General features: G+C 38.0%; 1 protein-coding gene across 46 annotated transcripts in view; it reads right to left on the reverse strand.

Annotated features, from left to right (window-relative positions):
• The window catches only part of NEK10 (NIMA related kinase 10), a 259,118-nt gene that overhangs the window by 80,668 nt on the left and 160,745 nt on the right, over window positions 1-17,705 (reverse strand). For 44 of the 46 annotated variants that reach the window (XR_010155540.1, XR_010155535.1, XR_010155533.1 and 41 more), the window contains 3 exons: window positions 13,405-13,534; window positions 12,481-12,551; window positions 3,005-3,218 (listed from right to left, as the gene is read on the reverse strand). Coding sequence is in view for 34 of the 46 variants with exons in the window: in XM_016940607.2 (XP_016796096.1) it covers window positions 3,005-3,218; window positions 12,481-12,551; window positions 13,405-13,534 (415 nt within the window). In the remaining 12 variants the exon portion in view is untranslated. Of the gene's footprint in view, window positions 1-3,004; window positions 3,219-12,480; window positions 12,552-12,999; window positions 13,117-13,404; window positions 13,535-17,705 lie in introns of those variants that run through there. The other 2 variants (XM_054680484.2, XM_054680483.1) reach the window with 2 other exon arrangements.

Consider the following 17,705-nt stretch of genomic DNA (forward strand, 5'->3'; position numbering starts at 1 on the left):
ATTATTACACATTTAAGTTAAAATTTTACTTCCTTTTACTCTACATGATTCTTATCATTCTCAACTCTATGCTCTCCTTATGATCTCTTATTTTAAGTTATAAGAATCAGAAAACATTCTTCAAAAGGAAAGGTTTGGTTCACTTTCATAGTGGGCAAACCACAGCACACAGAGTAAACTTTTCAGTGAAGACTTCTCTGTCCTTCTAAAATATATATTAGTACTTACCTTTACTAGGCCACTATAAAAATTGCCATAATTAAGAATAGACTAAAATATGAAAGTAAATAGATTACTTCCCCATGAAATAGAAACCTTTAATGTTTCTTATCAATTGTTTGCTTACCCACTAATTTGCAAAATTTCAGTAATTCACAGTGGATCCCCTTATTGATGTTGGGAATTCGTAAAGTTCTACTGAACCCACTAATTTCTCTTTCCCTTGACTATAATTTATCACTGGATTGTGTAACTGCATTATTGATAATAACTGCTCCGGGAGAACATTCCAGTATATCTGAAATGAGATAATCATAATACTGCTTAAGAAAAAAAGAGTCATAAAATTTTACACCTATAATTTTTCTTCAGCAATGGTGTAGATGTAAGTTTTTAAAAATAATAATTGGTCCCCACTGAGAAAAATGCCAATTAACTGCATACTGTCTTTTGATAAATGCAATCTTACTTCCTTCTTGCTTCTTTAATAAAGCTGCATTTTTTCCTTTTAGTTAACATTTGGTTAACCTTGAAATGAAAATATATCAGTAGACTTAAAATAGTGCGAAAGGAGAAAGTATTGTATGACTATTTAAAGCAGGAATATAAACTTTGCTTTGAAGTAAAGCATTTCTCTATGGTCCATAAAAACCTGAATGCTCAATGAGGGCACTGAGGCTGGCTAGCAGCAGGTGCTAATACATATGCATTAACTGTATGCCTGACATAAGGATTTAATGTAGAGACTACTTGGACAAGTTAGCACTAGATTAACAAGTTCCATCAACCAACTATTCTTCTAACAAAAGCTATGCTCATTTATATAACTGATGCTATCTTACGATTTATGCCACTTTTAAAGTCATACAATATATTCAAACACATTAACTCATTTATCCTAGTACTCTCTGAGGTAGATAATATCCTCTACCCCTTAATTTATAGATGAGTATACAACCTCTGGAACATTAAAATCCCTCCCTTGGCTTCAGAGCTTTCCCTTTATTTTACCTGGCGATAGCCTGAAATCTATATTTCTAAAGCTAAAATGACTCTCCAAACACATATGGAAATACTGATAGAGGAAATTATATGGTATCTGGGATTTACTTCAAAATAATCTGGGGAAGGAAGGAAGTAGGTGGGAATAGAGATGATACAGGATTAGCCCTGAATAGCTAACTGTTGAAGCTGGGATAGGTACAGAAAGCAATCTTTGCATTTATAAACGTTTGAAATTTTCCATAATAAAGAATTTTTTAAGCTGAGAAGTGTAAATAAATAGACAAGTAATGGTCGTTCTCAAGGTGTTTTGCTAAAGATAACAGACTTTCTGCTGTTAGATTGTAAACTAATGCCACTCAGCCCCAAATCAGCCACATGAATCTAATATGAAATGACTCTTTCACATACAACTGGAAATAAGCTAAGTAACTCTGCAGTGCAGAACTTAATAATAGAAGGCCCCAAATACCTAAGATATATAGAAATAGCTAAATCTCTTGCATTTTACTCTACTAGGAATACTCTATTTAGAATGCAACATGACATACATAGAATGATGCATTGTTGCCTAGTTATTATGAAGTTAGGTAGTAAAATAAAAAGCAAAGTGAGCTCTAACTCCCCATCTGAGATTTAACTGTGTTCAGTAAGGGCTATAACTCCAAGTTATATGCTCCTTTACATAAACATATAACTTAAATAATCATCATGGAATGTTCTGCAAAATTACATCTAGGCTCAGCATTTAAGGCAATGAAGATGAAAGAGTTTCCTTCCCAAATGAAAACTACATTCAGTCTTCAACTTCTGGATTCCAAATACCTTAAGACAAACCCACTAAACAGTAGTACTTTCCTTCTTTTCAGAAAGCAGTTCACTGGAAACACTGTTATTCAAGAAATCAGAACTGCCTCTTTGAGACCAACTTCATACATAATTTTACCAGCTGAGATGGAGCAGGTCCTTAGGATCCTGGGAAGGAATTTAATGACCAGGTACCCTAAGAAAGAGTTTTATGATCCAATTGCCTGGGGCCCACCCCCAGGACAGGAAAAAAAAAAGGATGAAAGTCCCCTTACCAGGTCGCCACTTGTTGGAGGCCCAAAGCATGAGCAAACAACAGAACATTGATCGTGATTGCAACAAAGACACAGAAGAAAGAAAATAAGAGACAGCAACAAGAGCATCACTGGCACCATTGCTTGCACATGTGGATATTTGTAGCTTTGGCATCTCTTTTCCAAGCAATGTTCAGAAATAAACTTAAATATCAAAACAATCTAAAGGTTCTTGGCAAGAAAAATAAGACATATTCTGATTTGAAGCATGGCAACATTATTAATACCACAAATGGCAATGAAAGGGATTGCAAAGTACAATACGAAAAACTTTAAAGGCAAATGTTATTTCCTTCTCTGAATTAACTCACATTTTCATACATATTCCCAAAAGTTGCAGTCAGATTGCTGAAGAAATTAAATATAAGCATTCACTGCTAATTTTACAGTCTGTAACTTAAACTTTGCTAAGAGAACTTTGTGATACCTCTGATTTTTGCAAAAATAAAATAAATTATGGATTCATTCTTAGGAAGGTCAGTTATATTTATTTTAATTTGTATATAAGATACAGAAATGGATATAAATATGTAACTATACTACTGAAATATTGCATGTAACTATTTTTCTAACTTTTGATGAATGTTCCTTAAAACAAGCATGAACAACTTCAGACAGCCCATTAGAGTGCATCATGACCAGATTGAAATATTTGCACTTACGTGAATTAGAACAGCCAGCTCATGGTGACATGTGACGGTGTTCCGGTTGGCTTCCATAAAATACCTTTGTGTGCGTCTTCGTTCTCGTTCTAGCTTCTTTTCCAAGGACAACTGGGATGTAGATAAGTTGTCTAAATATTTCATCATGACATCTGATATCATCGAACTGACTTCTACAATATCTGGACGAGCTTCCGCATCAGGAGTGAGGCACCTAAGGTAACATAAGATAATTATAACACTCTGGTCAATGTTGGGAGCAGGCCACAGAGTGTAAAGGGTCAAGGTTAAAGTCCACTGTGTGTCCACTATGGTATTTTCACCTAAGATAACCTGGGATAAGATGGATATCAAGCACAGCTTTGAGTCTAAGACTTCTCAAAAGGCATTTGGAAAGCTAAGGAAGGAAAAGGAGTCAGCGTTATTCTCTTTGCACTTGGGCTGGAAGGTAAGGGTTCCAGGCTGAGCATGAAGATGCTCTTCGGGTCTCAGGATGGGCAGATGGGACCATCTTCTCCTGCATGGGTTGGCTGCTTTCTGAAATCACTGCCAACTCACTGGCAGGTGGGAAAAAAAAAAAAAGCCCAGTGTCTAAGCCTTTCATTAGTGTGGATATTCTAAATTCTTAGACTGCAGATGTTTAAGCTGCTTCAAGGTAATATTAGCAGCTGAATTATCAGCTGAACTTTTTTAAAAATAAAAAAAAGCAATGTAAACTAGTTTTATAAATTATATAGCTACATATTATGGTACATGGGAATGGAAATGACCTTCGTTCTCCTAGCATATAGTCATCTCCTTGCCCAAGGTTACTCTCCTGGTCCTGTATTTGCCATCACTGGAAAAGGCACCACAAAGAAGATGCAGTTTAGCATCATAACTCAGCATGCAGGCTCTGGATCATTTTGCTGGGGTTTAAAACCTCATTTACCATTTATTAGTCAGATCCTGGGCAAGTTACATAGCTTCTAAGACTCAGATAGCCCACCTGTAAAAGGGGATAATTATAGTATCTACCTCATTAAACTGGTATGGTGTTTGAACGAGGTAATCTCTGTGAAGTGCACATACATTGTAAAATTTCGATAAATTGAAAAGAAAATCCACACTTTTATGTATCCTCCATCCCTTCCTACATTTAACAAACACCAAGTCCTGTGACTTCTACCTTCTAAATATTTCTTGAATCCACATCCTTCCCCTGTAATCCCACAACTATTTGGCTATTACAACGTCACTTACTTGGACTACTGAAAGAGTCTCCTAAATAACACACTCATTTCTTGCCTACCTCTGGTCTGTACTGTAAACTGCTAACCAGAATACTATTCCTAAATCTGACTATATTATTTCTCTACTCAAAATTCTTCAATAGTTTTCATGGTCCAATAGGATAAAATTAAAATTCCCAGAATGCTATACAAGGTCTCTCTTGAACTGGCCCTTAACTTCCTCCACTCTTTCCCCTCCTCCAGCAACACATCCAATGCGGCTACCTGCACTTCCCCAAATAGCACCTGTCTCTCCTATACCCCCATTTCTTTGCTTATTTTATTCCATATGCTTGATTTTTTTTTTTTTGTTTGTCAATGGTATCTTATCTTTCCCAGCCATCATCTCTTATATACTTGCCAAAATCCCACTATTTTTCCAGGCTCCATTAGGAATACTTTTGGACTGCCCTCAGACAGATATCCTGAGCCCCTTTTGTACATTCTTTTTGCACCATTTGCACTTAAGTACTTAAAACTATTGTAATTATTTTACTATAATGGTCTGTTTCACCACTAGACTGGAAACTTCTAGAGAAGAGGGACATGTGTCCTCTTCACTATGATCTCCCAGCATATACAATGGAATCTGAGTCCTGATAGGTATTCAGCAAATGAATGAATGAATCAATGAATAAATCCACAAACAAACTCAGCATAACATCTAAAAAGTTTACCTACCCATAACCCAAAATATTTGGCCATAGACTTTTGGATTCCCAGGAACATTTCCTACCAGAAGTTCCAGGATAGTCTCGTTGCTCTGAAATGACTCCCTGCTTAGGTATTTCAGAGAAATTCTTTTTTTTTTTTTGAGACGGAGTCTCGCTCTGTCGCCCAGTCTGGAGTGCAGTGGCGCAGTCTCGGCTAACTGCAAGCTCCGCCTCCCGGGTTCAGGCCATTCTCCTGCCTCAGCCTCTCCGAGCAGCTGGGACTACAGGCGCCCGCCACCACGCCCGGCTAATTTTTTTGTATTTTTAGTAGAGACGGGGTTTCACCGTGGTCTCAATCTCCTGACCTTGTGATCCACCCACCTCGGCCTCCCAAAGTGCTGGGATTACAAGCGTGAGCCACCGCGCCCGGCCTCAGAGAAATTCTTAACAGCAACTGAATCAGAGTAATAATACATGCTAAAGATTGTCTACCAATGATTCTGTAAACAAATAAGCATAAAATCTGGTCCTAAAAAAATTGAGGATATTCTCACCTCATCCACTTTGTCCCCACTCCACTCTGAAAGGCCAGATGGAAAGAATTAGAAGGATACCTTGTTCAATTACATTCATGTCATGTTTTAAGATACAAAGAATTGAAAGGGGTGAAAAATATAAAGATCCATTTGTCCTTGGAGCTAGCTGAAAGTATTAACTTTGTTAGTCCTCATGACTGCTTCTGAAGCAAAGCACGAGGCAGCTTATGCAACCAGGCACAGAGAAAGAAAAATAAGGCAATGATTTTAATAGAATATTTTATGCATAAAAGGAAAAGTTCTTCCTTTTTAAAAAGTAAACAGACAATATTCTCTTAATAGTATACTAGTAGGTAAAAATAGTAATCCTAGTACTGAGCAGAACAAAAAAAATATTTATTTTCTTCCCCAAACTCCTCAGGGTTGCTAAGTTATTCTCCCAATTTGAAGGCCTGCTAGGAAAGACAAGTTTCAATAACAAATGTGCTTGTATACCACATGAGCAAACAGGAAAAAGGAAAGATGCTGCGCATTAGAAATGCAAACTGTGTGAGCTCTACCTGACAAGGATGTGAAAAATAATGAGAAGATAGTAAAATAGGGGAAAGAAGATATATATGATTAGAAACAATATATTGTTTAGGAATGATTATAATAAACATTTCTGTCAAGAGCTGTCTTCTATTTCAAAGGCTCTATCAAATTACTAAAGATTGGCTGTGAGCCTGATCTTTTGCTGAGTCATAAATGATCATTAAGAACACTTGCCTTTATGTGTCCCTTGCATCATTGCTTTAAGAAAATACGAAATTTGAGTTTGTTCCCTAATTCTTTCAGAACTCAATTTTTTAATACTAAAAATCCAAAGCAAATTAAATATGCAATTGCATATAATTCATGATTGATTTCAGTTTTAAGTCAAATTTTCTAAAGATAAAACTTTATTTGGAATGTAAACCCAGACAATGAGGAGTCTTAACTTTAAACGAAAATAAATTTATTACAGAATGCACCCTGCAATCTTAATTTATTGTCAGATATAAAGTTGAATTGTCAGTTCTAACTTATTGTGGCATCTTAGTATTTTGAACTAAAAGCAACCTCAAATTGAGAAGCTCTTTCCCTCAGCAAAGCCTTCACAGATGCTGGTCTGCGAAATGCTGCTTACTATTTGAGAGTTAATGAATGTTCCAGGTCTCAGATTACATGTCCTTTCTTCAGAGAAACTTTTCGCCAATTCCCAGAGTAAGACAGGTCCTTCTGTAATCTCTCATTGCCCCCTTTACCATTTTTCATCACATTTATCACAATTTGCTTTATAAACTTCATTCTGTACATAATACAATATCATTATTAATACTAATAATACCTAATTTTATTGAGTGCCTACCGCTTGCTGGGTACTGCGTTAAGTGGGTCAGAAGCACTATCTTATTTAAGCTTTAAAACAAGCCCATGAAGTTAAGGGAGGAGACCACCCTCATATTGTCTTATGCCCGATTTCCGCCTCCAAAGAAAGAAGTAAAAACTAAAAGGTAGAAATGGAATCCACAGGCAAATAGCCCAGCACTGTGCCCTGGACCTGTTAGTTAAAAATCAACCGCTGACCTAACTGCTTGTGTTATCTATAAATTTCAGACATTGTATGGAAAAGCATCATGAAAATCCCTGTCCTGTTCTGTTCTGTTCTGATTACCAGTGGATGCAGCCCCCAGTCAAGTACCCCCTGCCTGCTCAATTGATCACGATCCTTTCACACAGACCCCCTTAGAGTTGTAAGCCCTTAAAAGGGACAGGAATTGCTCACTCGGGGAGTTCAGTTTTTGGAGACGAGAGTCTGCCGATGCTCCCTGCTGAATAAAGCCCTTTCCTTCTACAACTCAGCGTCTGAGGGGTTCTTGCCTTTGGCTCGTCCTGCTACAAAGTAATTACTACTGCTACCCACACATCATAGATGAGAAAATTGGGCCTCAGGGAAATTAAATTGAGTGGAAGAGGGGGCATTAGAATCTAGTTGACTCCAGAACTTGGTGACGCTCTAAACCTTTACACTCCAATGTTGCTATCTGACTCCCCTACTAGTATGTTAACCCCAAGAGTCCTGGGTAGCCATAGCCAGGGTCTATTAGTTTCAGAAGAGATTTACAGTCTATTTGCCCAGATTCACAAAATCAAAGCAACGTCTCTGAACCTTGTTATTTGCGCTACCTCTCCCTCGCCCTTTGTGGCACTCAAATACCTATTAAAAGGAGAAATTAAGTGAGCAAATATGGTACTTTTGTCTTGACACCTCTGACGACTCTGTCAATTTTTAATGTACTTTCCAAAAAACAACAGAGAACAGGAACAAATCACAGAGATGAGCAGTTTAAATATATTTGGATTCATTAGCAACAAGGCATGATCCAGTGTTTGTGGAATCAAATGATTTAAAGACAGGTTCGTCTCATTTCCCATAATACTAACCATGATGATTGCCAAAATTGCTCAAGTATTTACCATTCTGCAAGCCCTATCCTAAGTGATTTGCATATGTTACTTTATGTAATCATCACATCAGCCTAATGAGACTGGTACTATTATGATTCTCATTCTACTAGATCAGAAAACAGGGATGCAGAAATAATGGTCAAATCACTCTTTTTTTTTTATTTTTATTTAAAAAATTTTTTTTGAGATGGAGTTTTGCTCTTTTCACCCAGGCTAGAGTGCAACAGCTCAATCTCAGCTCATTGCAACCTCCACTTCCCAGATTCAGGTGATTCTCCTGCCTCAGCCTCCCGAGTAGCTGGAATTACAGGCGCACACCACCAGGCCTCGCTAATTTTTGTATTTTTAATAGAGATGGGGTTTCACCATGTTGGCCAGGCTGGTCTCAAACACCTGACCTCAGGTGATCTGCCTGCCTCAGCCTCCCAAAGTGCTAGTATCACAGGTGTGAGCCACCGCACCTGGCCTCAAATCACTTCTTAGAGTTTGCAACTGTTTACATGACTTAGCCCCAGGTAGGCCTGTCTTCAGAGCCTGAGGCCTTAAGACTGTAGATTTTGGCTTCACTGTTGTTGTATAGAAATGCTAGTGATTTTTGCACATTGGTTTTGTATCCCGCAACTTCGCTGAAGTTGTTTATAAGCTTAAGGAGTTTTTGAGCCAATACTATTGGGTTTTCTAGATACAGGATAATGTCATCTGCAAACAGGGATAGTTTGACTTCTTCTCTTCCTATATGGATGCCCTTTCTTTCCCTTGCCTGACTGCTCTGACCAGTACTTTCTTTCTTTTTTTTTTTTTTATTATACTTCAAGTTTTAGGGTACATGTGCACAACGTGCAGGTTAGTTACATACATATACATGTGCCATGTTGGTGTGCTGCACCCATTAACTCATCAATACTATGTTGAAGTATTGTCTTGTGCTGATTTTCAAGAGAAATGCTTCCAGCTCTTGCCCATTCAGTATAACATCGGCTGTGGGTCAAGCCAAGAGCCAGATCAGGCATGCAATCCCATTTACAATTGCCAAAAAAAGAATAAAATACCTAGGAATACAGCTAACCAGTAAAAGAGCTTTACAGAGAGAACTACAAAACACTGCTCAAAGAAATCAGAGATGACACAAACAAATGGAAAAATACCCCATGCTCACAGATAGAAAGAATCAATACCATTAAAATGACAATACTGCCCAAAGCAATTTGTAGATTCAATGCTATTCTTATCAAACTACCAGTGACATTCTTCACACCACTAAAAAAAAGGATTTTAAATTTACATGGAACCAAAAGAGCACCTGAATAGCCAAGACAATCCTAAGCAAAAAAAAAAAAAAAAAAAAAACAAAGCTTGAGTCATCATGCTACCTGACTTCAAACTATACTACAGGGCTACAGTAACCAAAACAGCATGGTATTGATATAAAAACAGACACATAGACCAATGGAACAGAAAAGAGAACCCAGAAATAAGGCTGCACACGTACAACCACCATCTGATCTTCAACAAACCTGACAAAAACAAGCAATGGGGGAAAGATTCCCTATGTAACAAATGGTGCTGGGATAACTGGCTAGCCAGTTGCAGAAAACTGAAAATGAACTCCTTTACAAAAATCTGAACTGAACCCCATATACAAAAATCAACTCAAGACAGATTAAAGACTTAAATGTGAAACCCAAAACTATAAAAACCCTGGAAGACAACCTAGGCAATACCATTCAGAACATAGGCACAGGCAAAGATTTCATGACAAAGATACCAAAAGCAAAAATTGATAAGTTGGGGGCCAGGTGCGGTGACTCACGAATGTAATCCCAGCACTTTGGGAGGCCGAGGCGCGTAGATCATGAGGTCAGGAGATAGAGACCATCCTGGCTAACACCGTGAAACCTGTCTCTACTAAAAATACAAAAAGAAATTAGCCAGGTGTGGTGGCACAGGCCTACAGTCCCAGCTACTCAGGAGGCTGAGGCAGGAGAATCGCTTGAACCTGGGAGGTGGAGGTTGCAGTGAGCCGAGATCACACCACTGCACTCCAGCCTGGGCGACAGAGCAAGACTCCATCTCAAAAAAAAAAAAAAAAAAAAAAAAAACACAAAATTGACAAGTGGGATTTAATTAAACTAAAGAGCTTCTGCACAGCAAAGGATACTATCAACAGAGTAAACAGACAATCTAAAGAACAGAAGAAAATTTTTACAAACTATGCACCTGACAAAGGTCTAATATGCAGCTTCTATAAGGAACTTAAGCAAATTTACAAGAGAAAAACAACCCCATTAAAAAGTGGGCAAAGAACATGAACAGACACTTCACAAAAGAAGATATACATGTAGCCAACAAGCATGAAATAAAGTTCAACATTACTGATCATTACATAAATGCAAATCAAAATCACAATGAGATACCATCTTATACCAGTCAGAATGGCTATTATTAAAAAGTCAAAAAATAACAGATGCTGGAAAGGTTCAGCGAAAAAGGAACACTTATGCACTGTTGGTGGGAGTGTAAATTAGTTCTACCATTGTGGAAAACAATGTGTAGTGATTCCCCAAAGACATAAAAACAGAACTACCATTCAACCCAGCAATCCCATTACTGGCTCTATACCTAAAGGAACACGAATCATTCTATCATAAAAACACATGCACACATATGTTCATTGCAGCACTATTCACAATAGCAAAGACATGGAATCAACATAAATGCCCATAAATTCTAGACTGGATAAAGAAAATATGGTATATACACACCATGGAATACTATGTAGCCATAAAAAGCAACAACATCATGTCTTTTGTAGGAACATGGCTGGAGCTGGAGGCCATTATCCTTAGCAAACTAATGCAGGAACAGAAAACCAAATACTACATGTTTTCACTTGTAAGTGGGAGCTAAATGATGAGAACACCTGGATCCATAAAGGGGAACAGCAGACACTGGGAGTTATTGGATGGTGGAGGGCAGGAGGAAGGAGAGCATCAGGAAAAATAGCTATTGGGTACTAGGCTTAATAGCTGGGTGATGAAACAATCTATACAACAAACCCCCATGACACAAGTTTACCTTGTATAACAAACCTGCACATGTACCTCTGAACTTAAAAATTTTAAAAAAATCAATTAAAAAAATAAGACTGTAGATTAGTATTGTGCCAAAGAAAGAAAGGTTTAGATATCATCCTACAAAAACAGGTGAGGAGTAATATTAGCACAAACAATGGGCTAGAAGGATAAATCAAAGGGAAAGGGGTACAGCCACAATAATACATCTATTATATTTCATCAGAGATGGGGCTAAGTGCTAGTATAGATACCAACCCAAGTTTTAAAAGACTCAGAAGGCAGATGAAAAAAGATTCTATCTGGGGTGACTCTAGAATTTCTACAATCCAAAATACTGAGGATTTGGCTCAGTTTGATGGGATGGAGAAATCCCATCAACTTAAGTACCCAACTTAAGTACTCAAGATGCAACTTAAGTACCCAAGATGGTCCAGAAATAGCAATCAGCCAGATACACGAGTCATTTATTCATACAAGCAATATTTATTAAGGGTCTACTCTGTGCCAGCCACTGCTTTGGGCAATAAAAGCTACAAACTAAACTGACTAAGTCCCTGCTCTTGAGTTTCCATTTTGGTGGGGAAGAGACAGACGATAAACAAAACTCATGTATGCACATGTATAATATGTCAGGGATGATGAGTGCTGTGAGCTTTTTAAAGCAGGCAAGGAGGTTAGAGAGTACTGTGAGGTAGTGGGGCCATCAGGATGGGGAACATTTTAGCAGAGACCCAGAGGAAGTGAGGGTCTGTGTCACACATATATCTGAGGAAAGAGAGTTCTAGGAAACCATGAAAGCAAGGGCAAAAGTCTAGAAGGAGGGTGCATGCCAGGACTAGTGGGAAGCACCATGTGGCTGGAGCAGAGAAAACAGAAGGGGAAGTGGGAGGGAGCATGGGTGACAGGCCAGCAGGGATTGGCCAAAACTTTGGAAGTACAACTAAATAATGACTTTCATTAAACTCCTGCTATAGTAATAGCTGGAGCTCCTGATTCTCTATGAAAAATTATGATAAATCACATTATCAGCTTAAAAATGGAAATTAAAAAGTACCTGCAACTTTATCATCTAACATGGCTTTTTGTTTCATGTGTTCTTGTCTGGCCTTTTTCCAATTTTTTTCATATTTTTATGAGGTTTGTCATGGTTACAAACAGCTTTACATCATATTTGTCTTACCCACATATCATAATGTGTTTTACAGGTTGTTACAAACCCTTCCAAATAATCGTTCTAGTGGTTGCATAATAAGTGAACGCTCTACTTCCTCTTGGACACTTAAGTAGCATCCAAATAGTCACTGTTACTGATGATGCACAAACATCTTTCTAGATTTGGATTATGTAGGGACTCTTTCTCTTAATGACCTTTTATCCATAAATAGTGATTTATTATAGAAATGAGGTATTTCTTGATTGTCCCTACATGTCTGAAGCCGCAAGACTAATTACCTGCTGATGGTGTCTGTTACTTTTTCAGAGTAGATACCTTCTGGCACTGGTTCATATACCGCCTCCACTATCTGCAAAACAAACAGACTAGAGTGATGGAAGTAAAGGGGCCACGGATATCTTTGAATAGTTAATACTTGACCATAACCTGAGAGTTACTAATTAAGCAGGATAACTTCACACATAAATTTTAGTCAGAAATCCAGACCAAATAAAACATTTGCATCAATTAAACAGCTCTTGAACATGGAATTATATTCTCCAAGCTGAGTTAAAAATTAACCTTAGATTCATAATAAAATGGTGTATGGGATAATATAAGGTGCTGGATTGTGAGTAGTCCAGACTGCAATTAAAAATAAAAGACCAGCCGGGCACAGTGGCTCACGTCTATAATCCCAGCAGTTTGGGAGGCCAAGGTGGGTGGATTACCTGAGGTCAGGAGTTCAAGACCAGCCTGGCCAACATGGTGAAACCTAAAAAAAATAAATAAAAAATTCGGGCATGGTGGCACATACCTGTAATCCCAGCTACTCAGGAGGCTGAGGCAGGAGAATTGCTTGAGCCCGGGAGGCAGAGGTTGCAGTGAGCCAAGATCATGTCACTGCACTCCAGCCTGGCTGACAGAGTGAGACTCTGTCTCAAAAATAAATAAATTAAATAAATAAATAAATAATAGAAGACCAAACGTCTTTTTAAAAATAATTTTGCATTATAAATAAAGATAATTATAGAGGGAAATAAGCCATTACATGAGATATATATTTAGAAGAAAGCGGAAAAAATAAACTGGATCATGCAGTTAATAAAAACAATTCTTGCTTTTAATGGGCAGTTATACACAAATCACAAAGATCTGTTTAATAAGAAAAAGAATTGCATTTTTAGCTACACGAGACCCTTCTGTCTCCCAGCGTTGCTTACTTTTGTAGCCAAGGACAGCATGTTAGTGCTGTAGAAGGGGGGACTCAAAGTCGCCATCTGATAAAGGATGCAGCCTACTGCCCAGACATCAGCCTTCTCCCCATACGGCTCACTCTTCAGTACCTCGGGGCTGATGTAAAATAAGGACATTAATACATGCTAAGGAAGGGAGAATCCGCTCAGAAAGATCCAATTTTCAAGCTTTATTGGAGTTATTTTTTAAGTATCTGAAATGTTTAACTTAGTCACTATTTCAGGAAAGGATATCAAAAAGTCTGTTTGAAATTTCCCAGCCTTAGATGAACCAGGAAGCATATCAATTCCAGCTTAAGCACTAAATACCAATAACTCATATAAGTATCACCTAGTATGCATCCAAGGGTGTTTATTTCCAGAAAGAGCAAGCCCACTGTGGTAGATGGAGTTGCTGGCCCCAGTTCTTTGCTGCTCTGGGAGCTTCTGTACATCCCATCCTTGTGGTAGCCTCTTCTGGGCAGTGTTCATCATCCGTTCCTGCTTTTGGTTTTGACTGTGTTTCCTTCCTTTGACCACCAATGGAATGTGGAAGTGACAATAACCTGATTAGAGCCTCAGTCTGAACAGGTACTGAGGGCTTCCATTTATCCTTCTAGGAGCTTCGGTCCACTACCAGAGGAAGAATGTGTAACAGGTAGCTTCCACCCTTGCAGCCTGGGCCCAGCATAAGACACACAGAACCAGTCTGCCCCCAGACAACCCATATACCAACAGGGTGCAGGAGAACTAGCCTAGCAGGCTCACATACCTGTGATTCTGAAGTTGAATGCCACTGAGACTTTGTGGTGACTAATGATAAGGTGTTAATTTGGAAAAAAACTGACTGATAGAGCCTTTCCCTTTGCTATTCAGCTCTAGCATATAAAGTAGGGGGAAGACCATATTGAAATATGTTGCGGGAAATGACAATATCTACCATGTTCACTGCTTCTGAAATTGCCACACAATTTAAACAACATTTAAATAATTTGCAACGGTTCGTGAATCTATTTTTTAATTTAATTAGATTTAATTTTTGTGAAGGCGAGTGTAGTTCCCTTGAACATTCTGTACTAATAGAAGCTTCCTCTAACATATATGTACACTAAAAAACAGAGTACTAAAAGTACTCAACACACACACACCCTAAATTAAGTAGCTTGCTAATTCAGTTCCATAATAAGTACTTGGGTCTGGCCTCAGTACTCTAATGGAGTAAAGATTAATATAGTTAGCTTTGACAATGGCTAAGGTATAAAGAAATTTATAAATTGGCATCAAAACAATCAAGGCAGGTATACATCAGTATTGACTTAAAAATAATCAACAAATTACTGTTCTTGAGAGGAAGAAGAATTCCTAGTTTAAGATTTATAGTATGTATTTGCAAAGAAAAGTATGATTTCTAGGTCTATCAGTTAAGCATTTTCATATTTAGTGTTTTTCAGTTCAATAATACGGAAATGGGGGAATTGGGGCTGAGATTTCCGCAGGGCTCTGCGGTTCTAAATGTACAAAAAGTATTCCCTGCCATCCCTTTATCAACTGCTCACGTTAAAAAAAAAAATGCTTTAACAAGAAGAAAACATGCTCAACACAGAAAATGTCTTTGGCTCCCCACAGACAAATTTCTCATATTCTCATCTACTGAGATCTCAGAAGGTTTGCTTCATATTTCCAAAAGATCACAAAGCACAAGCTGTGAGTGTTCCACCCATATCCCCTCAAATCCCTTTTGCATTTCCTATCTTTGGTGTGCTTTCACTCCCCACAGCCAGCACCTGCACTTGTTTGGAGGACAGCTTTCCATTTTCTCCTCAAAAGATAAATTTTCAATGTCTCTTCTATAAGGGCACTAATCCCATTGGTGAGGGCAGAGCCCTCATGACCTAATCACCTACCACAGGCCACATTTTCTAATACCATCACGTTGCAGATTACGATTTCAATATAAGAATTTTGGAGAGACACAAGCATTCAGTTTGTAGCAGACTTTCCTCTTGAAACACTGCTATGTTTTTCACTCATCCAGTAAACATGACTAAGCACTAGTGACTAGTAGAAGTACTAGTCACTCTTCTACCTGCCTGGAATCTGTCCTCATGGTGCTCACCTTCTAGTAAGGGACAGAAGGCAGAGAAGATATAAAATAAAACACAAGAAAATAACTTAAAAGTAAATGATGTAGTATTTTAATAAGTGAAAAATGCTATAGGAAAATAAACTCAACTAGAATAAAGGAAGTCTGGAGAGGAGGTAAGGTGGCAAGTTGCAATATTAGAAAAAATGGTTCCTTCCTCCCTCTCAGATACCGTATAATGACCCTTCAGTGGCTTCCTCCTTCATTCACTCATTCATCTTCTCTTCATACTTTACTCTCTCCTTGGATAATTTCATTCACATCCAAGTCTTCCATTGAAACCATATGCTGGTAACTCACAGACCTAATTTCCATTCCTCAAGCCCCTCAAGTGCACACAGAGATGAAGGCTCTGTTACAAATCACTGACGAAAATAGGGTTAAAGCAGTGGACTCTAAACAATTTGCCTATTTTATAAATTAGAGCGGAGAACTCATCCCAAGTCAACAATGTTTATTTTCTTGAATTTCAAGCACTGTTTCTGAGGTGTACAAAACAACCCTGCAGGACAAAGGCCTGAGCATCTGCAACAGGAAGATAGCTCCCTGGGAGATATCTTAAAGCCCTGGGCCTGTGACTGTCTTTGCCCCCACATGACTTCCTAAGGGAAACATTTCTATTTATTTTTCTACTTCCACCTCTGCTGCCATTTGCACTTCAAACCTAGTCACTTCAAGCAATCCTTTTAAATATGTGTGTGTGCTATGGGAGCTTTTTCTTAATCTGCAAGACTCCAGGGTGACTACTCTGCATCCCAGGGAACCTTTCTGATGTCAAGAGCTAATGTTTCCAGGACATCTGCTGGCTTCAGATTTGCCCCTAATTCCTGGTGTGTCCAGCATTACCACATTAGCAGTTAAATTTATCCTCTAAATGCTAGTTCTTTCCTCAAAAGATAAGATGATAATATTTGACAACTAGAGTTTATAAGAACTAGCTTATTTTCACCACTAATGAGCTGAAAGAAATACTAGGGCACAGGTATGAGAAATTGAAGAAGAAATTAAAACCTTAAGAGAAATTGAAAAACTATCATTGAAGAAGTAACTCATTGACAATATAATGATATAGCATCTTGGAAACAATGACATTTAGAGATGTCATAAAAGAAAATGTTCCCTTAACAAGTGTTAGAAAATATTAATAAAAGAATCTCAAGGAGTTTGGGACACAGTGACGGATAAATTGTTTGAAGACTATGACGAAGTCTATTTTAGAAATAAATAAAAATAGACTTACTACTGTAAGTCTATCTTATTGAAGTTATTTATCCAATAATATTTGCTTCACTAAGTAAAGAGAGAAAAGGGATTTCTGCATCCCACTGCAATGTGTTAATTCTGAGTCTATTAAAAAGTACATTTAGTTCTCAGGTATTGGCTATCACACCTTCATCTCCCGGGAGTACCTTAAATACAAAGGAGAAAGAGAACTAACTTATCACCGTTACTGAAAAAAGAACATAAACCTTCTGTCTGAAGGTTTAAGATCCACTATTTGTGCACTCAAGGAGGCAAAACTCCATCTGAACTCATGAGGATAAAATTCTGACCTGAGGTGACATAATTAAGTCTGTGTGCCAGTAAGTACCATTTATTTAGACTGAAAATCAAATGATGCTCTAATTATAATTCATTGTACAGCATGTAGCAATATAGGATGAATAAAATGTGTGTGTGTGTATTTTTGTGTGTATGCATGTATTGTGGATGTCTGTGTGTTTGTATGTGTATGTGAATGTTTGTGTGCATGTCCATGGATATTTATGGTTGCTGAAGGTAGGTAAACTGTTGCCGAGAAATGGCTCAAAAAACCATCACTATGGTAGGATAGGAGTTAATGAGAACTAATGAGGGTGCAGAAACTTGGAAAAACCATGGGGATATAAATCTCGGTGCATTTTCTGGAAAAAGTGAGCAACATAATATTCAGATATATGGTGAGATAAGCATAGCTTAGCAGAGAAGACACTGGGCAGAATCATGAATGTAGAGAGATCCATCCATGCCTTGATCTTCTTCTATGAGGTCCTACTTATTATAAGCACTTAATAGCATTGATAAAATATAACCTGGTCCCACAAGAGCCACAAAAATTAAAGAGCACCCTGATCGGCCTTATGGCATTCTCCACTATGGAGGAGTA

This window comes from Pan troglodytes, chromosome 2, assembly GCF_028858775.2.
Source record: "Pan troglodytes isolate AG18354 chromosome 2, NHGRI_mPanTro3-v2.0_pri, whole genome shotgun sequence".
Taxonomy (NCBI): Eukaryota; Metazoa; Chordata; class Mammalia; order Primates; family Hominidae; genus Pan; species Pan troglodytes.